Source organism: Sprattus sprattus (genome assembly GCF_963457725.1).
Source record: "Sprattus sprattus genome assembly, chromosome: 16".
NCBI classification, from domain to species: domain Eukaryota; kingdom Metazoa; phylum Chordata; class Actinopteri; order Clupeiformes; family Clupeidae; genus Sprattus; species Sprattus sprattus.
Window position 1 is genome coordinate 18370293 of NC_137914.1, and position 24702 is coordinate 18394994.

The window sequence follows — 24702 nt, forward strand, 5'->3', positions numbered from 1 at the left end:
CCCAATCTTGGCCTCGGCATCTGTATACATGTATTCCTAGTATTTCGAATATAAACAGTATTTTGATATCTGTAGTGTAGTGCTGTGTTCCCCCTGTTGATCACTGGGGGTATTCATGACTACCACACGTAGGCCCACATGAAATATGGTTTCTTTGCTTTCTGCTGTGAGCCCACTCAAGTTATGTGAAGATGCAGTAGTTCACCCATTTCAATGCAAAGACCATTCAACATGGAACGATACCAGTTGTAGAACATTAATGTTGCATGTCATCACACAAACATCTTATAGTTAGATGCATAAAATACAAATGTATAAATATACTCACAAAACGGAACATGTGCCTTGTGGTGTAACTTAGTTTTATTTTAATTCCACAAATTTTTCAAAAAAATTACAAAATACTCAAATGGAGAGAACACAGGACTCACAATTTGTCTTAATTATTTCTACTTTTTGTTTACATTGTGTCATCCCATGGCGACTACTAATATGTACAATAAGCTTCAAGATACCAGTATATATATAAATCTTAGCAGTCAGAATTTACATTCTGCTATTGCCGCTTTTAAAACGAGAAGCTAAACCGTTGACAACACTTAACATCAAAGGTTTGAGACACAAAAGAGAGGAACAGAGGGGTGGGGGGATTGCTGGTAAAAATAAAGCAAAGGGGAGAGAAATCAAATGCTCAGTACACCGTACAGACAGAGACAGGTCAATGGCAGAGTTTTTCATTCTCATAAAAAGCCCAGTGTGGATTCAGACCCACATTGAGGGGGAAAAACAGGTCAAAAAAAGCTGCACCTTTTGAAATAAAACTCAGCTGGTGTCACTCCAAAGAGCATGCCTGCTAAATACTACCCACTGCCAACAACAGGGACCATGAGTAGCCCAATGAGGTGAGTGCTAGACCAGTTCAGAGATCTCAGAGCTTAGACTCCGAGTGCAAGATGCAGATATATATATAACCTGGGGAAGATGTAAGTGGACAAAGGGATAATGAGCTTGAGGTGACATGGTAGAAATGACCGTGTAAATACTGCATGTAACAGTCAAACAGTGGCGAGTACATAACCGACCCCCCCTTAGACCCCCCAGCCATGACTGCGAGGAGGTGCTGGGCAGGGGAGCCGTGTACTATTAGACACAGCAGTTGTAAAGGAATGTACAGGTCCTGGACTGGGAGCATGTATTTCTCCTCTACTGTAAACACATGCACTTTTTGTCTTGCCATCTTCTCACACACACACACACACACACACACACACACACACACATACACACACACTCTGGTCCAACCACTTAACCCTCTGGAACTTGCCTTGGCGGCATCACAGTGAGTATGGTACCTTGAGTTGTTACAGTGAAGCTGGAGGTTAAGTGAGGGAGGAGCCCTGGGTTTTAAGCAGGGGAAGGACAGCATCGTGGGATACGTAGGCAGGGTGGGAGCACTGTGCTGCAATGGTTTATATGAAGCACCCATTGGTGAGTCTTAAAACTGAAGCATTAAAAAACACTCCTCAAAGAGCTGAAGTAGAGATGCCAATAGGGCCGTTTTAGCGCTACTGCATGTTTGTGCAAGGTACTGACATGATTCAGGTAATAAAGGAACTGGAACTAGTGTGAAACTAAGGCCATTTTTAAAATGGCATATTCCACATTTGTTTCTGATTTGCAACAGGGCCAATTGGTTATGAAAATGCCAAAATGAGTGCTTATAAATTTAGTGCAATTTTCTAGGTTTTTCAGAGTTATGTGAGTACGCGCGCTCATGTCTTGTGATTGGGTACACTCCTTAAAGACCCAATTAAGACACGGCTCATCCCCCTCCTCTTCGTGTGTCTCAAATCTTCAACTCGACGTCTGTCGAGTTCAAACATTAAAAGGGAGCATAGGTAAACAGTCCCGTTTGTGTTGATAATAATGTTGGTTTTTCTTTTTTTTTAATTCGTTTTGCGGCTGGCTCTCAAAAGAAATGACATCGGACTGAACGTGAAGCATATGGTGGATCCATGTGAGGTACTGCTGTACCGGCAAACTCTTGTTTTGTATGGTCCATGCCTCTCTCTCATGACTGTTAACAAACCCAAACAGAGCCATCTCGCTCCCCTCTGAAACAAGGGATAATGCTTCAGAGCTATTATACTGGAAGGGTCTAACAACTTGGTTAGGAATCCACACCTAATAATAATAATAATAATTATAATAATAATAATTATATGTATATATACTATTTACAGACTCGAAAAAAACGCCATGCTGTAGCTTTTTTCCTCTTAAAATTATGAAAACGTTCTACAATGTATTAAAATAAACATTGAATTTTAAGATAGCACTTTTTTTCAGATATAATGGCCCGTCAGTTTGTCTTCCTTGTTTTGTCTCTTTTTTCTCCGCTCGTTCGTCATAAGCACAGTGACAAAAGTGTCTTGTTCTCTAGCACCTACGAAAAAAACAGGTCAGGGAAGCTTCTCGGAGTTGGATGTCATGCAGGAAAGTCACAATCAGTCTTGAGGACGTTGTCACTACTTGAACGCTATATACCAAAGTCTCAGTTCCTTTCTCCAATTGGGGAAAAAAAACAAAGAATGAAACGTCCATAACAGCAAAGGAAACCGGCAACCATCGGTGTCTGCTCTTTTCCTTTTTTCTTTCTTTGTCTTAAAATAAGATTAAAAAAACGGTCCAAGGACACCGTAGAGTTCCTCTCCATGACTGTGTTCGGTCACAACTTCCTGTGTCCTGATGACCTCTCGTCTCCTCGCATCTCCCTCAGGTGGTTACAACTGCTTGTCACTTTCCTTCTTCAGCCGACTGAAACACAAGCCAAACACAACATATTAAGACAAATTAAGACACACTTAAATGGTGATTGAACGGCAAAAAACGAAAGCAACATATTCCCTAGGTCAGTCGTTCTCAAAGTGTGGTCCGCGACGGCCAAAAGCAAATTGTTGCGACATTTCTAACGTACAACTCAGAACGAAGAGAACACAGCCAGTAGCCTATTCTAATAAAGTGTTGCCTAATCTATTAAAAAAGGTAATGGATTGGTGGCTTAAGACAGGGACTATGAAAAGAAAATTAAATGAGAAAGCCTCTGACACAGACAAGGAGAAGGTGCGCTGACGAGATGGTTCAGCCTTATTGGGCATTATCTCGCCGCGGAGCTGCAAGATGATCACTATATTCTGTGTTGTGTGACGTTGGATAATGACAGCTCTTAATTCCGAAATGATGTCTACTAGGAGGCATGTATTATTTCCAGTGGGCTAGCCTACTGTTGGTACTGAATTACTGCGGTCGGTATGCGCATCGTTGTGTTTTGTGATACATTGGCCTGTCTGAGTGTGTGATGGAGTATGAGGCTGTGAGCGAACTATAGTTTGTAAAATAACCAAGTCACGCATGGAGCAGGGTTCCAGATGCTTTGCCTTGCGCATTGTCATATCTATAACCAGCCTGCCGGTATGTAAAAAAAGGAGAGCCCACCCGCGAAATTCATGTGCCGCTAACAATTGTCTGGCGCCAGGTCTGTGTAGGGATGTTGTTCCGGGGATTTTCTATTTAGTTTGAAGGTCCGCAAGTTTTTTTTTATTGGCTAAGTGGTCCTTGGTCTAAAAAAGTTTGAGAAACACTGCCCTAGGTGAATTCACATAGGCAAACTGAAATTGAAGCAAGCTCAAGCCCAAACTGAAATACGAAATTGCTAATTTAAGGCTGCAACTATACTAATAATGCATACATAGTTCCTTTTCTACTTCTGATCCTACTGCTCATGTTGCTAGCCCTAACTACTTGTTGCCCAAGTTTCCCCCTCCACTGACCTGTAGTAGTCCTCCTGGCCGGGCAGTGGGTGTCCGTGCATGTGTGGGTGCCCGTGCAGCCACTGCTGCTCCATGGCCAGCCTCTGGAGCTCTGCCGACTGGGCGTGCATGGCCTGAAGCTGGTGCGCGGCTGACATGTGGGGAGGCAGACCCCCTTGCAGCTCCCGGCCTGGGTATGGAGTACCTGCAGGGACACACAGAGCAGAGGTGTGAGTCTCAGTCAGGAGCGTAACACTGAAGTGTAAGACCACGGCTGGTATTTATCAAGTGGTAGAACACGTTGTTACGGTTGCCTTACCAAACACTGGATGTCGCAGCATCTCGTGCTCGTGGGGCTGGCCCAGCAGGGCGTTGGGGATGGCTCCATGCGGGTAGGGGAAGCGAGCCAGGTGCGGTCCACCGGCGAGCGGGTCAACTAACGGGTGGGCCCCAGAACCTGGGGGACACACAAGACATTCACCACCACCTTCGCCGTGTCAGCATCGTTTGGTCAAAGAACATGGGGTATTACAACACAGTACACAAACTCACCACAGCATGCACTTTAAACACACTGTGGAAAGTCACATGCCAGTGTGCGAATCAAGCCGCAAAAGCCATCAAGCAAATGATTTAACAAATCACAAAAAGCGTAGCAAGCGTGCTAACTGACTTGCTGCTTGAGACACTAAGAGTGCGTTCGAAACAGGCTTAAATGCTGTCTAACTGGGTATCTAACTGGACAGCGGGGCATCGAGTGTCATTTAAAACGATTGTTTCCGCTTTTCCTGTTTAGTAAGATAACTTTCCCTGTAACGGTCGTTTTTGAAGGCAGCATCCATATGAATGCGCATTATCCATAAATCTGTGTGGCAGCTCCCTCCGGCAACTTCAAATTGTATTTAGTCTACATTAGCTAGCCTAATGTTTTTGCAGTGTGCAAACGTCAGACGTCACCATAAATGCTATCCTAAAAGGTCGTTCGAAACCAACAGTTTTAAGAATATGCCTTCTCAAATTCATGTCTTGATAGACACCTGTCTATTACAGCAATGAGGCAGCTACCTCCTGTATCAAACGCACTCTAAATGTCTACAATGGCCTGCGTGTTAATACACACACTAAAAAAACATCAGCAGTCATCAGCAAAAAATAATCAGTCTTTGTCAAAGCTAAAGGGAAGCGTCTCACATAAAATCTCGCGAGCGGAGCGGTTGGCGTGTCTGGGCGGCGGTGCCATGCGTGGGGGTGGGCTTTGGCCGGCGGTCGGAGGGTTTCCCTCACCTTGGTTCAGAGGGTCCTGCTGGTGCAGGTGTAGGTGCGAGTGGATGTGCGAGTGCTGATGGTGGTGTGGCGTGACGTTGAACATCTGCAGCCGGGCGATGGGGTCGTTGGCGGCCACCGAGGCCATGCGCTCGGCTGCCAGCCGCTCAGCCGCCAGCCGCTCTGGGTAGCTCATGTCAGGTCTCAGCTGTGGGCCAGCCAGCGCTAGCCGCTCACGCTCCAGCGGGTTGAGACCCGGGTGGAAGGCGAAGTGGTGCGGGCCGGCCATGTGCGGCAGTGAGATGGCGCCGTGCCGGGCAAAGTGCTCCATGGGGTTGGCCGAGGGGTGTAGGCCGTCCATCTCGGGCGGCTTCACCTCGAAGCCGGGCTTCATGCGCTCCCGCATCTCCCGCTCGCGGAGCTCACGCTCCCGCATCTCGCGTTCGCGCATCTCTCGTTCCCGCATACCCGGATCTGCATTGTACAGGCCCGGCATGTGGTAGGCCAGCAGCGGGTCGTTGGGGTTGAGCGACATGAAGAAGGGGTGGTTGCGGTTGGTGGGCGACATAACGTGCGGCCGCGCGTACTCGCTGAGCGTGCGCAGCGCCGGCGTGTCGGGCCCGATGTAGGGCGGCACGGCGGCAATGGTGGTTTGCTGGCCGTCGAAGGACTGACGCATGTGGGCGTGATTCTGCATCTGCTGCTCCATCCGACTTTCGTGAGAGCTGGAGGCTTTCTGTGTGGGGGGGAGAAGAGAAGCGAATGCCAATAATGAGCCATATGCTTATAAAACAGACCCCACTGACAGATTTGAGTTCCAACGACTCGGGTGAACACAGACGGCTCTAGTTCCAAGCAGAGTCTCCTATTTTTACAGGATCATCTCTTGGGCCCTAATCTAACAGATCTAATCTGGCTAATCAGATCCTGCTCAGCTATTTGATTAGCTGAATTAGGTGCTCTTGAGTGCGGGCTGGCTGGAGCAGAGACATGCACAACACGAGCCTCTTCTCCCGCACTTTCACTCACCACTCCAGTTCCCCTTTGCCTACTCTTTTCCATGATCAAAAAGAAGAAGAGCCCCAGACTTACCGCAGCCCTATCAGCCTCCTTCTCTCGCTCGCGTTCCCTCTCTCGCTCCTTCTCCCGCTCCCGCTCTTTGTCCTTCTCCTCGCGGGCCTTCTGCTCGGCCTCCCTCTTGGCCCTCTCCACGGCCTCCTCTCGCTTCTTCGCCAGCTTTGACGAGGCCTGCGGAGTGAAGTAGAAGTCCGTTCTGGCACAGGTGTTGTAGCCCCGGTCCAAATGTTTATAGAACCTGAAAAAACAGAACCAAATGTTAAGACATTTCTAACAGACACACACGATCACCGTAAACATGGCATATACAGAGGGGAGGGGGGCGATGAATTCCCCAGGGCAATATAGCTAAAAAAATGCTTATATAGTTTTAGGTAAACGTGACACAGATCATTTCAATTTGGAATACGACATTCCCTGAAAGCCCCCAGGAGTGCAAAGCCAAATTAAAAAGCAAGGAAGGCCCCCGACTACGAAAAACAACACACCCACTCAAGGGAATGGATAGCACAAATTTGTGTGTGTGGAGGAAGAAACCATTACCCAACGAAAAAAATAAATAACCTCTGACATGTTTGCTTATTATACCTGAGGCATGGGCACTCAGCGGTGTGTGTGTGTGAGAATGAGGGGTGGTAATGAGATACAGGGTGCATTAACAGGGGCTCATTGCTATGCATTGACAGCACTGGGGTGACGGCACTTAAGAGACAATGGCCGCCACACACCTAACAAGACAAGGGGCTGTGATGGAGTCGTTTGCTGGAGCAAACGTGGCCATTAATCTCTCCCGTGTCAGCGCTTGCTGACTGCAGCACCGCAGCGGGGCTTTGTGATAAGGCTAATCCCCCACTCCCCCCTACCCTGACCACCTGCATGGGGAATGACTGAGGCTGAAGACATTAAAGGACAGAATTATTTGTATGAAGCTGCTTGAATGCGTTTGGGAAGGCGTCCATCGCTGTGTGTGAAAGACGGAGCACCATGACTGGGTGGCAAGAGACATCAAAGACTTTAGCTTAGCTACATGTCAGTCAGGCAAATTTACAGAAACAGCAATCAAATATATGTATGTGCATCTCTCAACTGATATTTTCATATTTCAAATGTATATTTCTCAACTATATTTAAAGGGTATGCCTTTGCAGATATATTTCGTTAGAGGTTAAGATCAGATGGTTAGTCTGTGTGTGGTTGTGTGTGTATGCGCGGGCCTCACCTTGCAGACTGGCTGGCGTGGCTGGGAGTGTTGACTATGGTGGGCTCCGGCGAGGGGCTCCTCTGGGGCGGCGGGGGGCTCTCGGGCTCTTCCATCGGCTCATCCATGGGCTCCTCCTTGATTTGCATGGCGGGCATCGGCACCGATGAGGGTCCCGGCAAGCTGGTGCTGACCGAGGCGGGCAGCGGCATGGAAATGGATGAGGCCACAGGCGGCAGGCCAGGCATGGAGCCAGAGGAGGAGGAGGGCAGCGGCGCTGTGGAAGGGGGCAGCACAGCCGAGCCCCCAGGGATGAAGGGGTGGGTGGGGAAGGGTCCCTGGGAAGGCAGCCCGTGCGAGGAGGCGGCGGCGGACGGAGGGAGAGGGGGCGGTAGCGGAGGCCCGTGGCCGGCCGAGGCGGGCAGGATCTGGGACTGGGTGAGCACGGGTGGCTGTGCTGGCGGGGGTTGTAGCTGCTGGCTCTGGGGCATGAGCTGCAGCGGAGGCGGGTGCGCTGAAGGCGGGTGGTGGCTGGAGAGCGAGCTGAGAGGCTTGAGTGCTGGCGGTGGGGGCAGGTTGGAGGGCATCTGGGGGAAGGGTGGCGCGGCCAGGTGGGGCGCGTGCTTGTGCGAGGGAGCGCTGGGTAGCTGCGGGATAGGCGTGGTGGGCGGCGGCTTGATGTGGGGCATGGAGATGGGCGCCGGGGGCAGCGGTTGCTCGCGGGGCGGCTGGAGGGCTCCCTGCGAGGGCGGCTGGGGCTGAGAGGTGGGGGGCATGTGGGTAGGAGGCTGCTGCTCCCTCTCTCTGTCTCTGTCTCTTTCTCTGTCTCTTTCTCTTTCTCTGTCTCTTTCTCTTTCTCTGTCTCTTTCTCTCTCTCTGTCTCTTTCTCTTTCTCTGTCTCTCTCCCTCTCTCGGTCTCGATCCCTCTCTCTCTCCCTCTCTCGCTGCTGTTGGGACAGACCGGAGGATTGAGGCTGGCCTGGATGGGCCGAGGGGGGCCCCTGAGCTTGTGAGAGTGGGAAGGGCTGGGGGGGCATGGCGTGTGCTGGGTGCCCATGAGGGGGCAGGTGGGGCGGGCCAGCCTGCAGCGGGTGGGCCATGGGGGGCAGAGGGCCGTGATTGGGTGGTGGCGGAGGCGGTGCCAGTGCCTGAGAGGCCGTCTGAGAGGACAAGGGCGCCTGAGGCAGACTCTGAGGCAGGGGCGAGTGAGGTGAGGGCAGCCGCTGCGGGTGGAGCGAAGACCCGGACTGGATGAGCGAGAGTGGGCCTGTCGGAGGCATGGGAGGCTGGGGGGGCATGGGCAGCGCCGGCCCGGCAGGTGAGACCTGCAGAGGTAAGGCAGGGGGCGCCACTGACGTGGGGGGGTTGGAGGTGGCTGTCGCGGCCGTTGAGGAGGACGAGGAGGAAGATGCAGAAGGGTTGGGGGCGGTGGGCAGCGCGCCTGTCTGGCACTGGATGACAGGCGGGTGCTGGGCCTGCAGGTGCTGCTGGGCTGACGAGTCCGAGTCACTCTCGTTGTCACGCGGGCTGGGGATGCTGGGTGACGAACTGCGGTTGTCTTGGTCGATGTCCTTGGGGTCGCTGCTGCCCTCGTCGTTCACGCTGCGTCCGTCCGAGCTCTCGCCCTCGCCCTCTCCTTCACAATCCGACGGCGAGTCTGACCGACCCAGTTCCTGGAGGGGAAAGGCAGAGGAGACTACGGTCAGCAACTCGTCATCCATGAGAAACACGTATGACGCACAACTACACACATTACACCAACAACCTAAGCTAAGCCTGATCTTTGAAAATAAGTGCCTGCCATAACCTGCCTGTCTGTGAACAAACCTAAAATTAAATTGAGCTTAATCCCACGCTGAACACGATTTGTAACGTATACAGAAGCAGGCAATTACGATTACCCAGGAGGGTGAAACTGATACAAAATGAAATCATAATTCCACCACTCGGGAAGTAAAAGCACCTCAGTAGAGAGTGAGTGTATTCTCATAGTGTAGTGCAGACCAGGTGTCCGTGTGGTCTGAGCGTGGAGACCCACCTGAGTCTTCGACTTCTTGGCGCCGGTCCTCTCTGACTCCTCGGTGTCTGAGGCGCCCTTCTCTCTCTGGCGTTTGGCACTCTTCATGGGTGACGGAGCCTCCTCCTTGATTTTCTGCTTAGGGGGAGAGAGGAACATTTGTCTCATTCTGAGGCTTGCAGCCAGTGCAATAAATGTGCAACTAAGCATGTCTGGAGAGATTAAGTGCAACAATGGCGTTTAACAATCTGAAAACATCCCAATGATTTTTTTGAAGAACTGACTTGTAGCTAATTGACGATTAGCATTTTCACTGACTCTCTATCAACGGGGATGGGTAAGAGAGAAAGTCAGTCACTGGTGTTCAGTGTGTGTGTGTGTGTGTGTGTGTACCTTGGTGGGTTTCTTCATGGAGTCGGTCTTGCTGTCTGTGCTGGAGGTGCTGGCTGCACTGGGTGAGGTACGTCCGCTGGGGGAGGTACGTTCGCTGGAGCGCAGGTCCTCGGTGGTGGGGGAGGCTCTGCCATCAGGACTGGTTGTCTGCTTCTTGCGGCCACTTCGTAGCGTCGACATCTGGGAGGAGAGAGCAGAAGGGGTCAGGCTTCACCCGCTGCCTTACACAACACTGTTTGAATCTTTTCCTCAAGGGGACGACAGCTTACCAATAACTACAGCATTTCATTCACAAACAGACCACTACATACCACAGCATGGTAATAACATATCTGCCTGGAGAGTCTGCTCAGTCTAGTGCTCATCATTCTGTGTGTGTGTGTGGGTGCTTACCGAGCCTCGGTTGCGTCGGGTCCTCATGCTATGCTTGCCGCTGAGCCCATCCTCTTCCTCTTTGACGGGTTTGAACATGAACGGCGGTGGATCCACAGGCTTTTCGATGGGCGGCAGCTCGCCGTACTTCTTGAAGTGGATTCGGCAGGGGGTGCACAGCAAGATGTTCTCCCGGCCCCCGTGGTGCCAGTCTTTAGAGGCTAAAGGAGGGTGAAGATACAGGTCACTGGTTAGCACACCGTAACATCGCCGCCGGAACAGTCAAGCCCTATCACTGCTACTGCCACCTCTGACAGTCGCTATGAGCACAAAGATCTTCTCCATCACCACTGCAGTCATCCACATCTGACTCGAAAGCCAAGAGTGCATCGACACTAAATAATGCAGCCGGCTGTGAGGTGGCGCCAGTAAGGGATGCGCACACACACACACACACACACACCAGATGGGAGGACGGCACAGGGTGCCAAGGCACACCACTACCTATCAGGGGGGTTTAATGAGGTAAAAAGCGGGGCGCACGAATGTCAGGTTGGGTGCTTCGTCTGATGAATCGAATGCTCACTGACAATCTCGCTGACATCCATCTGTCAAGGCACGACTGGGCGTGTGGCTCGGGCCCTGCGAGCGGCGCTAAATTACGCTCCTGCTGGGTGGGATTATTAACCCCGAGACGAGGGGGCCCCACGGAGCAGCTGATTGGATGACTGGGCAGCAGAGCTGGAGCTTAGGGTGAGCTTGACAGGTACCTCTGATAATGATGTCAGATGAGTAAACTCATTCTGGAAGCCATATCAGTGTGGGCTCGTATGAGTGGAGGCTCGTTTCCTTCATCAAACTGAACTAGTTGATTTATGCCGATAGTGCTGAACGTTTTCCACAATAAGTGTTGTGAAATACGCAATTTGAAGGGAGAGATATTGATTGTGTGTCTTCATAAGCACCACAGTGAGTCACTCTGTGGGTGGGCCATTCCAAATCTTTGTAAAGGCTGAGTTTTGGAGAGGATGTGTAACCTTTCCACAGAGTGATATAGCGATAATTAACGGCTCGGGAGTAATAGTGTGTGGTTGCGATACCCAGTGGTGATTCAGGTGCTAAAATATGTATGAGGAGTAGAGAGCTGTCTTGGGAAAGATGGTTTTCAAACTGTAATTGTAGAAGTGACCATCACATGCCCTGTCGTGAGAAGGAGTATTCTTTACATCCTACTGTTATGAGGCATACTTGATTGGTCTTACACGGTTTTAACAAAGAGAAACACTGTTTTACTCATTTTCTGGAGGAGGGTTTAATATGACCGTGAGTGTTTCATGTGACTCAGAGTTCTGTAGGAGGAGAAAGTAGAATGTGGCTGTTAAGGTGTTGTGGAGGAGAGGACATCATGTGACTTACTGGTGCTGAAACAGTGACGACAGGCGTAACCCTTCAGCTCCTGCTCACTGTCCTCGCTGTCAAAGTCATCCTCGCTGGCTGAGCTCAAGTCCACTGCACCGCATGAAATGAGATGTCCGTTAGCACACACAAACACAAACAACACGGATCAACGCAAGCATCAACATCTGTATGGCCCTCTCAAACTTACGCACACACACACACACACACACACACACACACACACACACAGACACACACACACTACAACATTACATTTGCAGCACTAATAGTGATCTAAAAGGTGTGACAAGCAACAATTTCCTGAATGAGAGAAACATAACCACAAAAATGTGGTTGGCAGGAATTTGGAGCCCCAAGGGCAGCGCCTGCCATCTATGGTCTTTCACAGGTTGGCAATTATGCCAAAGAGGCAGCTTGCACTCTGCATTTCTGGTGAAACCTACTGTGGCTTTAACGGTGCAAATGCTGCCTATTGTGGATTTTAAGGCTTAACGGTAGAGTACTCCCCGCCTGCCGTTCACACACCAGATGAAGCGCTCCGAGATCAAGATCACACATTTGTGCTTTGCTTGAAAATGTAAATTCATTTTTGGCAGCATTCTTTTTTGTCTTTTTTTTTCTTCTTCTGGGGGACGGGAGGCTTCTGGGACAACGTGCAAACGTGCGGATGATGGCACTTACGAAACTCGCTGGAGGGTGGGCGTGAGGGGGTGTTGACAGGCGTGGAGGCGGTGCGGGTCTTGATGCGGCGGAAGACGGGCTGTCTTCGGTGGCGGCGGTGGGCTCGCGAGCTGGCTGCCTCGGGCGTCTTCTTCCAGTAGTAGTAGAACGTGATCAGCTCGCCCTGTTCGGACAGAGAGAGAGAGAGAGACACACACACATGAATACTCAGGGTGTCCTGTAACGGGTACACTCAATCTCTGACAGACGTTTTACTGGAGGCAAAACATTCTTGGAGCATGAGCATTGCTACAGAATTGAAAACAGACACTAGACGGACACACACACACACTACTAGCTAGGACCCACAACAGGCACAGAACAGAGGAAAAAATGACATTTTAACAAACAAACTAGCTTTGGCAGGCACTATGCTTGTTTGGACAAACTGACTCTGCATACCCCAAATCAGCCCAAAATCAAATCAAATCATACGAAGACCACACACTGGATGTGAACATGGTCATTTAAGCTGCGTTGAAGCCCCAGTTGCCTCCTCCACTTGAAGCGTGAGATAATGGTTGCATGAGGAGAGGCAGGGACTGAGGCTGTGGTGTGAAAGTGTGTGTGTGTGTGTGTGTGTGTGTGTGTGTGTGTGTGTGTATGTATGTGTGGAGGCGGGCTTGAGTGGACACAGCCACCGCGCCTGACTCCATGCCAGGTTTTCCCGGCAGACCGGCTTGTTGTGCTGCAGCCGTGTCTGTCAGCAGATTAGGCGGAGCAGCTCAGTGAATGCTGGGGTATTAGGATCAGTGCAGCGGAGGCTGCCTGGGTGGCAGCCGCCTGAATGGGAACAAAGGAACATGTCGGGGAGAGCTTTGGCGCTACAAATAGGGAGTGAAATGGCTCCTGGCCCCCTTTTGCTGGAGGAGTCAATTGAACTTTAATCAAACATTCAGGGAGGGTAAGGGGGTTGGAGGGGGGGGGGGTGCATGCTCTTGCCAGTGAGCGGGGCGGATAAATCCAGAGTGCAGGGGAGAAAAAAAGAAAAAAAAGGGAAAAAAAGGAAAGGAAGAAAGGAGAGGAAAAAAGGAGAGGAAAAAGAGAGAACCAGCCCCAGCCGGGAAATCAATATGCTGCTAAAACATTCACACATGCAATCAGGGATCAGAGAGCCCTTCACTAAGGCGGCCTGTGCAAATTAACTGCCACGTTTTCCGGACACACACAAAATAATGTACACGACCCCGCCACCGCTAACATCCCCCCAGAGTGCTGAGGGACACAGACAGACAGCCATGGGAATGATGCACTTTCCCCAGGATCTTCAAGGTCCTCTCCCTACCCCTTTTTCCCTAACCATACATCATTCCACCTAATAACCATCCCGGCAACATTCATTTTACACCAACACTTTTTTTTCTCCCCCATTCAATCAACAGCATTCATTTTAGGCTATCAAATGTGTGTGGCCAGTCAATTGCGGGGTGCTTTTAGCATGCGTTAATGTTTCAGGCTTTATAGAGCTGCTTGATGAGGAGGACGGTCATAAGGCCTGACAGGGTCTGTTAAACTCGTGCTGAATGGGGCTGGGCTGTCTTTAATGTGTATTGATTGCTTTCCCTCTCTGCTTCAGCGGCTCTACTTGACATAAATTGGTCATTAAAGCGTCGCTCAGCCCTGCACGTTAACGGCTCAGCAGAAAAATACTTTTATTAACGCCAGCCCAGGTTTTTTTCTTCCTGTTGTCATTTGTTTTGGTAAGAGTGGAGGAGAGAGATAGGCCTAACCTGTCAGAACAAACATGGAATTGATTTTAATTTTTACATTTACAAATACATTTTAGAATATCACTATCCCCTTATCTTATTGAAGGAACATGCTAAATGTAATAATTACATAACGGATATGTACCTTTTACATCTCCCCCACTGAAAGCCTCATAATAAACACCCTGGGCTTGAAAGTGGCCTATTTAGGTGTCCAGCTGTGAGGAGTGAGAAGAGCCAGAGAGAGAGAGAGAGAGAGAGAGAGCGCTGCTCTTATCAGGGCTGACCGCGGGCAGAGCTGAGCCCTGGAGTGCAGTCCCTGCTGTGTTTGCTCCGGGTAAACATGGCACCAGCCCTGTCCGCCTGCCTGCGCCTTTCTTAAAGGCTTTTCACTCCCCCCTCTCTTCACCAGCGCTCATAGCAGAGAGGTACAGGATAATTCCTTGTCGGAGAGTGGCCCGATTGTCTGGCACAGAAAGCCCGACATTGAGGGGCTTTGTGTTATTACAATTAAATCCACTTCCTCCTTCTCTAGCGATCACTCACCACCACTCCCCAGATGACGAAAATCTGAACATCCCCTTAAACGGCTATCAGGAGTCTATTTTGCGAGCCGTGCCACAATACACAGAGATGTGCTACAAAGAGCGACTCTGTGGGTCTTGAAGGTGCTTTCCCGTGGCCATGAAAACACTGCGAGTCCCATTTGGAGCCTATTGGCTGGAAAACACTGGCAGCTCAGTGCTAAAGACCCGAGAAGACTTCCTCTGGAGCACATCTGGATTTATGAAATAGTTTCCACATGCGGCTGAGTCAGAGCCTGCTGCACACTCATCTCAAGTATGGGATTTTGTGTGTGTGTGTGTGGTGGGGGGAGTGGGAGAGAGATGAAAGGTGGTCGAGCACACTTTGGCCATTGAGCGTGCCAGCTGACCTGGCCCAAGACGGATGAAATATCAATTATCACAATTACATCAATTACCAGTGGGTGGTTTGGGCCGCTCCGCCCTGACGACAACAGCAAAAACAAGGCTAATAAATGAGGTTGCCTCGCCGAAGGACACCACCCTATTCCTCAACATGGCACGAGGCTCCCTTCGCTACCTTACCCTCCCGCTCTGAATATTACAACCAGCATACCTTTGCCAGCTAGCAAAACAATGAGGTGGCCAGGAGGACACCATCCCCTGGTAGCCCTTAATAAAATAACAGAAGGGATTTTCTTTGAGCTATGCTAGTGCTGGGAGATGCTTAGTGCAAGATCAGATTAATCACTTATGTGATGAAGTTGAGGAACAGCAACATAGCAGCAGGGGAAGGATTGGAGGGTTTTTCTTTCCTCAGGGGTAGGCATAGTCTCTTTCAGCCAGAGCCAGGCTGAGAGGGCTGGGAGGCTGAATGGCAGGGAGGGGGTGGTGGTGGTGGTGGTGGCAGGAGCAGGGCGCAGGTGCTTTGCCCAGGGACAGCCGGCTTCCCGGGGTGAAATCTAATTGAAGCGTGCAGATCAGAGGAGGCCAGTGAAGGGCTGCACGGCTGCGCTGGCTTTGGCTCTGCGGCTCGTTTTTAATGACTGCTCCCCGTGCCACATGCGTCTCTCCAGAGCCACCAAGGGCCTCACGGACACCAGGGTCATGAACCACCCTTGCATAAAACCGCGCCGCCGCCTCCTGCAGGAAAGGTCACAGCGGGCCTGTTTGCTCGTTTGTTGGGATTCAGATACTGCTTCATTCTTGGGAGAGGGGACGGAAAAATAAAGATCTCTGAAAGTTCAAGTGCACGGGCGAGCCGTTGGAGGAGAGAGAGAGAGACAGCAGGGAAGCAATCACGGCGACGGAGTTGCAGTACATGGCCATTGAAAAGTAATTTAGTCCAGAACCTATCAAAACAAGTGTCAAGGTCTTGAGAGATGATGAGCACACACAAACACACACGGATACACACACAGATACACATATAGAAAGTGCAAATATCATGTCTATTAAGAGTTGGCAGTTCTGTACAGTCTTGTGTGTGTGTGTGTGTGTGTGTGTGTGTGTGTGTGTGCACAGAGGAGTGTGAGTGTGGATGAGGAGCCAGATGAAATGTTTTCAGGGGGATCATCTGTGGTGATGACAAATTTCCGCAGGCGAAGACTGACTGCCGGAGACCTACAGAAAATCCCCTTTCAAGCCTTGCACGGGGAAGATGGGAGAGGCAATATGATTTGAGCAAAAGCGTGAAGAGGTGGTGTTAAGCTGCAGCACATTCTCTCATGTGCGCCCTCCTTGATCGCTCTTCCTCTCTCTCTCTCTCTCTCTCTTTCCATCTTTCTTCTTCCCTGCACGCCCCACCTCCCCACCCTTTCTGGCTTTCAAGCCTTTTCTGGCCTGGCTTTGTGCAGCCTTTTCTCTCTCTGTCTCTCTCTCCCCACCCCTCTATCTCACTGCCATGTCGGTGTAGCCGGAGATGTACAAAAGCAGCGGCGGTGGCGGCGGCGGTCGTTAGTCTTGTGTGAGGAGGCGTCCTGCTGAAGGCTGGGGTATAATGGATGCGAGCAGCGGGAGGAAGCGACTCTGCCGAGCCCCGCCGCCCTGCCATGCTGACTGAAGATGGGCTCGTGCTGAGAGCCGGCACCGCAGACAGACAGATTGACAGTGTGAATCACCCGGGCAAGCTGTCGGAGTGTCAGTATGGATATATTCCAGTGCATCCTCATAGTGATGTCTTTAAAAAACCCACAAATGATATGGAGGGAAAAAAATACATGTATGAATAAATAATACTAAAAAAAAAACACCAACAATGAGATGTCTAACTTTAACTGACATCAACATGTCAGGGTCTGCTCAAAGAGCATTGTCTGGATGTCATTGTCTGGAAGTTTTTTTTTTTTTCGATATGTGAACTTTTTTTCTTATTGATGCTATTCCCTTTTCAGTGTTGACACAACATCTGAGGTGGGGGCTGTGGGATCGAGAGAAATGTCCTCCAATGTGATGTATTGTACTGTATGATTCTACTTTCTGCTTACTGAAATGTTCATCACACGGTACAGTAGCATCACATAGTATAGTAACTCTCGTCCGTTAGCTAGTGTTCTACTAAACATCTTCACATACTCATTTTTGATATTAAGCGGAGTAATTTAGCGTAGTTTTATTACTTTTATTATGATTTTAATATTTCAAGAAGCCTATCGGAACATCAGGTTCTGATACGATGTTGACCATTATTTTATTGCTCCTGCTGCTTGCTTTTATTGATTTTATGTAAAGCACTTTGAATTGCAACTCTTGTACGAAATGTGCTGTATAAATAAAGTCTTACTTACTTACTAATGGTGAACGTTGGTGACTTACTTAGTTCACAAAATAATACATGAAACCAAAATCTACAACGATATGGAAGCAACCACCAAACCACCAACCACCAAATTAGCTGCCTTTTGGCATCAAGTGGGTGAGGTTTAGCCAAGGTGTTAAGAAATCAAAATGTTGCTTTAACTTAAGTCCAAGGCACTCGTTCATAAGTCACATTATATTATAATTTAAGAAAGAAATATTATGCTCATGTTTGAATTTATATTACACCTTGCACGTTTAGCATGGCAAGCTATGTATATGCTGTAAATATCAACACTGATGTCTGGATGATTGATTTACTCTTAATGTTTTATGAGAGACACAAATGATTCACATGAAAACATCTCTTGTTTGGGTGTCCATTTTAGCTCCACAATAATGTGCCACTGTAAAGGAAACCTTACCTTCTAACACTACAGAGTGAATTCATACCCCATCAGTTCGGCGTCTCCCAGGATCTGTTCTGAAATTGAGCTTACCTCGTCCCTACCCAGAGCACCCCCGAGGTTAAAGTTAAATCAGAGCATTTCCATCCCAATTGTAAATAAATCCAATTTCTCCTCGCCGGTGGCATTACTCCCCTCTCTCCCCCTCCCTCCTTAAAGCTGCTAAGAACACTATGTTCGCAAGAACATGAGATTGTGACAACATAAGCCTGGTATTATAAGACATTTTAGCAAGCTTTCCATCTGCAGGATATTTCTAGGGGGGGTGGATTATCCAACCAGGAAGGGGCTTACCTCATATCACTGCACTCAATGCCTCGCTCCCCCCCCCCACCCTCCAGTTGCCTCCAGAAAAGTGTGCGGATGTGCAGTGATGTGGGCGTCGGGGCGGGTGCGCCGCACTGTGTGTAATGTTTTCTGACGGCTCGGAGCATTTCCTTTTCTTTCACCCCACCCCATCTCGTCTTTTTCGATTCTAATATTTTTCTACAAACCCGAGGAGGAGACTGACTCTTTGGTTTGCCCTGTGCGTGCACGCGTGTGTGTGTGTGTGTGTGTGCGTGCGAGTATATATTTGTGAGCGTTTGTCAGGAGAAAAAGACAGGGTGCGAAGGTTTAACGTGCATATTTACATACTCATCCGCTCTCAGGCCCAGGCTTGAACAGATGGTTTCTGTTTTTCCTGGCAGATTTGTGAGGAAGCCACAAAAGGCCCCTGCCTTGACAGGAAGCCAAACGGTTAAGACTGCAACTGGCAAAGCCAGGAGAGTACGAGAGACCATGGAAGTCTGTGAGAGGGGGGAGGGCAACAAGGGAGCCGAACGAAGGGAGTGAGATGGAGCGAGCTAAATCTGAGACAAGTAATGACCTAACAAACCTTAACCCCGTTCAAACAACCGCATCTGTCGTAGTACAGTAGTATAGAACTGCAACATCATTTTTTTCCCCTATCTCCGTCGTCTTATTTGGTTTCAGGGAAGTACAAGAGAATGTATGTATGCATGTAGGGCATACGGGTCATGTGGTCACTGGGTGTGAGTGAGCTGATATGAAGCTGTAAACATCAATTAGCAGAGCCCCAGCCCTGGTGCTTTCCTTTCCGTCGAGGAACACACTGGGGCCATTTTCTCCAGAGACCGGGAGGAGGTGGAGGGGGAGGAGGGGAGATGATTGCTGGTGATTTTAGCTCCAGGAGTTACTAGACAAAGCTGGGAGAAAAAACTAAGCTTGCTTATCGTGACAGCAGTTTAATTATTTGGTTTTTAACTGATGATAGATTTTGTCTGTATTTTGTCTGGGTACAAATCTTTTTTATAATTACGCAAAGATGAATTATATTCTGCACATCTATTCCACATAAATAATAAAAGCGTTCCCTAAACGAAAAAGTGAAAAGTAGAGGTCAAGGTGAAAAAGAACTGAGTTTTCTACAAATGGATGGATATTACTGCTGATTTTCATCTTACTTCAATTATTAAGATGCATACATAAATTATGACATTATATAAGACTCCATGTTGTATTCTATGATTTTTTAGCAGGCCTCCTCACCAATAGGTGGCACTAAGCAGCACATCAGAGCAATAGACATTTTTTGCCCTCCATATTTTCATGATCTACAATTTTGTATTATGTATTTTATTTTCTTACTGATGTAAATACAGACACATATTAATGAATCTGCAGTTTTGCCCTCTTCATACTTTCATATTTAACAAGATTGCTTTAATTTGATAGAATTACATGATTATATTATACTGTTTTTGTGAATAAATAGTGCCTTAAACTAAAAATACGAGCACAAGTACAACACACAAAACAACCACAAAACAGTCGTGTGAAAAGCTCCATGTGGCAACAAGATGCAAGTCTGTGTAAAATTCTCTTTAGGAGACGACAAAAAGCCCCTTCAGCACCTCCGCTGTCAACTGGTGTCTATTGACAGTAAATACATCACAGATGTGCTCCGCTGCCATCAGACTATGGAAATGGCAACGGCAGCACAAGTCTCCGGGAGCTGACTGCTGTTACTTTAACCTTGCTCCAAGGTCAACAAATGAAAAAGGAGAGTTGAACACGGTGAATGGCAGCCACGCAGACACCCACCTCCGTGGCTTTTTTAAGGCTCGAGAAGAGAGGGGCAGGGGGGGTGGGGTGGAGTGAGAAAGACTGTACGCCACAGTGGCCTTGGCTGGTGAGGCAGTCAGTGAAAGGATGTTAAATAGGCAGCAGATCCCTGCTGAGCGGAGAGCTCTCAGTAGGGAAAGAGTGAATGGGCTCTGCTTTCACAGGTCAAAGATGCACCGGCGAGAGAATCAGCACTCGTGTTTTGCCTGCTGTAAGCGAATTTGCCAGCGCGGGCAGATTGCACGGCTACAGAGACTTTCACTGGGGGTCTGCTGTGCTAATCCAATAGATCAACTTGTACAAGCTCCAGGCTTTGTACCCAAAGCTCGATGAAAGAGGAAAAAAACAGTAGGGGAAGACAAAGCATAACATACAAAAAAATAAAGCATGTTTGCAAAACAGGAGTCTTAGATCTGCTGTATTGATTTAAAAAATGTTGACCAAATAAAAACAAACGAATGCAACGTTCAACTGCCCTCCGCACTGCTCCTGCTGAGCTAGTAACCGCATTAACTCCACTAATGACATTTTCAGTGTTTCCACAAACAACGCTGCCGTTTACCCAAACAAGCCCGCCATCCTGTCAGCCACGGACAGCTGCCGTCCTACCCGCTGCGCCTCTGGTTTTCTCCAGCCGTTTTAATTAGTGCCCGAACCGAGGCGCGATGGTTGGCATGTCTCCGGGGCCGAGAGCTGGCGTGCTGATGGCCCCATCGCCGATTCGATCCGACGGTTTCTTTTTTTCTTTTTCTACGAACTGCGCCGGGGCAGACATCTGCTGTGAGGTTGAGCCCGCAACACTCAGTCACAGCGTTACCCCCACCCAGCCCATCTCAGCCTGAAATTACAGGGCCTGGGGGAGTGAGGGAGACTGATGGGGGGGGTTCTGGTGTCCAAGTGATCCAAGCAGCCGCTCCTCTGCAACTCTCTCACCTCTTAGCAACTGCCAGAAAACCACTCGGGAACCGCTGCTCCTTTCCCAACTCTCGCCACGACCAGATATGATTTTTATTTTACCCTCCACACACACACACACACACACACACACACACCAGGGGAGTGCTCTCTTCATCTTACTGAGACCACCTGCCTGGTGCCCCACCGCATGCATGAGCACTTGTATTCACATAACCCTCCCGCATTCTCAATATTTTTCTTTCCTCTACTACCGCTGATTGAATGCCTCATGACTGCATGAAAACCAATTAAGCCCGTGTCCTCTTGCCCTAAACAGCAGGGGGGTAGCTAATATCCACTGCCAGAAGCATGGCCGGATGAGAGGGCAGCCATCTGTGGATGCTTGCCGTGTGTTATTGTTACTGGATTAAAGCCTCAGGTTCACCTAGTTTCCAACAGCTACAAACACAAGACTGCTCTGATGATCCTCTGATTGTAACTCATTATCTGCAATGGCTTTGTTTTGAGATGATTTATCAGGAGAAGAAAAAAGTGCTGGCGTAACCCACTGCAATATAACAGACCACCCCAATTACCTACAATCACCTTTTAGCAAATTTGGTTGAAACTCTTAAACTGCACTAAAATGGAGGCTTGTCGCAAGCTATCATGAAGACGTGTAAACCTTCTTTCCCTACCAAAGGGTTGAGCAGAGAAAAAAAAAAAAAAACACAACCTCCAGAGGGGATTATCTGCAATCTGTGGACTCAGCATGTTACATGCTTGTCGAGAAACGGCTCCAGAGAGAGAGAGAGAAAGAGAAAAAGAGAGAGAGGAGTGCAGTGAGTGCAGCTCAAATTCTTCCGTGACGTCGTCTTTCAAGTGCAGGAAATGGTGGCCGGGAGAGAGCCAGCACTATTCGGCCTGGCGACACACCCTCTTCTCCCTGCTTCCCCCCTTTATTTGGCTTTATATAAAGCATTCCTCTGAGCTAGTGGAGCACGCTGTGTTTATTCAGTGGTGGCCACTTCTGCTGCTCTGAAATGAAATGAGGGGAGAGAGAGAGGGGGGACGAGGTAGAAAGGGAGGGACAGAGAGGGATAAATGGAGATAGAGAGGAAGAGATGGAAGGGAGGGAAGGGAAGAGGAGAGAGGAACAGGGGAGGGAGACAGAGTGCTGTAGCACGGTCGGTTTTCGGCGCTGGCTGCCATCCTAGGAAGTGTTCTTTATGACCTCCTCCATCCTGTCTCCCCACTTAACGCAACTCTTGTATCGTAGCCTGGACCTGTGGCAAAGACAACCACAGCACCGGGAAGCCGGCCCTGGCAAACGATAAGGGCAATTGCAAATTTATATTTATGTGGAGCAGGAGAACGGCTGATGGGCTGAGAACAAATACAAGCGAAATTTGTTTTATTCATCCAACCAAATGTGAAGGGAGTCGCACAGCAGATAAATCACAAATGCGAGGGGAAAAAAAGACTTGAGGGAAAGGGAATAACAGACTATGGAAGAGAATCAAGCAGTCTTTCAGGGATACAGACTAGTACTGGCAGGGAGAGCTAAAGCCGGACACAACGGCGAGTCCAACCACTAGCAAGAGACAGCGAGTGGCTTCAAGGCAGCAAAGAAAAATACAGAGCTTTTTTCCCACCTCACCGCCTGTATTGAGCAGAACCCTTAATTCCATCTACTTGTGACCACTCTGCCTCTTTTGATCATTCTGACTTCGCTCTCCTCTCTTTCTGGCGTTCTGTTTTAAAGAGCAGCCTGTTTTCTGCTGGCAGCTGAATGAAATGAATCTTTGCTGCTCTCATGGCAGGGACACCGCATCGGAGGGGAAAAGGGGGGTGGAGGGGGGGCGAGTGGGTGAAGGGTGGAGCGGGGAGGTCCATTACTTTCCTGTAAAGCAGACGGACCCTCCAGGCTGAATAACATTACAGAACCTCACTCTGAGCGCATCCATGGCTGTTCTCCCAGTCGCGGGGCTGCGTCCAAATCACCTCGAGAGTTCTCCGAGGATGTGAGATTTGATTAGGCGGACACCTGACACACAATATTGCATTTTGGGGGATGAGCACTCATGAAGTGGAATCTGGTAGAGGGAGAAATATTTGAGAGGGGAATGTTGATGACGGATGAAAAGAGGCTTTCTTCAAATTGACAGAACATCTTTAATCTCGTGTCCCGCTGTACTGTTGTGTCAACGCAACTGCCGAATGGTGACAATGCCCCCATGTTGGCGCTTTTAAGAAGATCAGATGATTACAAAGTGCTTTTTCAAATGGAAAATGGCAAAATTGCTCTCTCTTTGCCTTTGCTAATTGTTGGCTTTCTGCTAAATCCACAGATTGCGTAAGTAACCCACAGGGATAGTCAACATCTAAGGCGCTGTACAGATCCTTCAAAATTAATTGAGCACAAGGTAAGGCAGCTTTGAGGGAGAAAAAAAGAAAAAGAGAGAGAGAGACACTCCTGGCTGAAGGTCAACTATTGTGCTTACTTGCTTCAGGCCTGGCTTGGGCTGTTTAGTCACAGCTTTCATTTGGCTGTGCAAACACTTCCTGGTTAATCATTGTTTGCACCAAGCCTGACCCTGTGCATTTCAAGTAGCTGCAGTTTGAAAAACAGTTGTTCTGTGATCATTAACACGCGTTGCTACCTGTGAGGAAGGCCCTGTGTGCTCGGAGGCGTTGTCTGCCGCGGAAAACATAAATGGAACTATCCGGGCTGCTGTGCTCGGAGCGAGACACCTACTCTCAATTTCTTCCCTCTAAACCAGCCATCCATCCAGCCACCCTCCCTCGCAAACCCACCTCCCTCGTTCTCCTCCCTCCGTCAGGAGAGATTTTCTTTATCGACTTATCGCTCAGCTGAATCAATATGCCACTGAGCATGCACCTCATAACGAGGCTTTCACTGACTGCACATGTTCCAATGTACCCGGCAGGATATTGAGGCCGATTGGTGCATAGTGCTGACCTTAAAAATGCAAGTTTTTTTTTGTGTGTGTGTCTATTTTTTTCTCCTCCTACCCATCTTCTTGTGTCAGCAATCGGCTCCCAAAGTCGATATCTGCTACTTGACTAGTGTTTGTTTCCCTTTATCTACTTGCGTTTCTCTCAAAAGTATATTGATTAGTGACAAGGGCGAGAGACGCTAGGCCCACGATCTTGATAATCACCCCCAGTGTGCGGCATGTTTTTACTGTAGAAGACGGCTGATTTTTACACTTGCTTGACAAGTATTAGCCTGCTCTAATGTGCCAACAAAGAATCTCTTTTATAGCCCTTCAAAGGGCTGGGGGAACCAGATTTCAGCCACGCCAAGGACTGTCATTTTCATCTGAGGAGTATTTACACCTTTATTGCAGCTTGTAATAGACAGACCAAAATAAGAGAGGATCACAAGCCCGTGCCTGTACTTGTGAACTTCCCACTAGGCATTACAGCAGTTAGCAATGACATGGCAGGACCCATGTAAGCTCTACACTACTAAGAATCCAACAGATCTTTTTTTCTTCCTTTTCTTTCTGTAAGTGCAATGAGGGGAATAGTCTTCAAACTCTGTGCTCAACCACAACAGCAGTGCATTAGGAGCTTAGGGGAGACATGAGGCGGTTCATTACCAAACTTGACAGGATTGATCTGAACAGACAGCTGTGCAAGCGAGTCTCAGGTATGCTGTCAAACAAATTTAATGCTGCTGCACAGCAGACGAGATCAGGTAGATCCACTCCCCCACCCAGACTATACATACGTCCCTCCTTACACCAGACTGAAAAACGATCCCCTTCAACAAGTTACGTCTGTGCGTTCAGATTAGACAGGTGGAAAAACCTAAACTAGTCAAAGCTGAAGAAAGTTATGTTCGCAGTCAAATGCTTTTCCAGACTTTTGTAGGACAGCAAAAA

The 24702-nt window shown here is 48.9% G+C and overlaps 1 protein-coding gene across 3 annotated transcripts in view; it reads right to left on the reverse strand.

The window, feature by feature from the left end:
• Window positions 1-356: 356 nt before the first annotated feature.
• The window catches only part of rerea (arginine-glutamic acid dipeptide (RE) repeats a), a 162359-nt gene continuing 138013 nt past the window's right edge, over window positions 357-24702 (reverse strand). For 2 of the 3 annotated variants that reach the window (XM_080854244.1, XM_080854245.1), the window contains 11 exons: window positions 12230-12392; window positions 11546-11638; window positions 10151-10350; window positions 9758-9937; window positions 9386-9499; window positions 7369-9020; window positions 6165-6387; window positions 5094-5808; window positions 4129-4266; window positions 3831-4014; window positions 357-2817 (listed from right to left, as the gene is read on the reverse strand). In XM_080854244.1, coding sequence (XP_080710370.1) covers window positions 2784-2817; window positions 3831-4014; window positions 4129-4266; window positions 5094-5808; window positions 6165-6387; window positions 7369-9020; window positions 9386-9499; window positions 9758-9937; window positions 10151-10350; window positions 11546-11638; window positions 12230-12392 — 3696 coding nt within the window. In that variant the 3' untranslated portion in view covers window positions 357-2783. Of the gene's footprint in view, window positions 2818-3830; window positions 4015-4128; window positions 4297-5093; window positions 5809-6164; window positions 6388-7368; window positions 9021-9385; window positions 9500-9757; window positions 9938-10150; window positions 10351-11545; window positions 11639-12229; window positions 12393-24702 lie in introns of all 3 variants that reach the window. The other variant, XM_080854243.1, reaches the window with a different exon arrangement.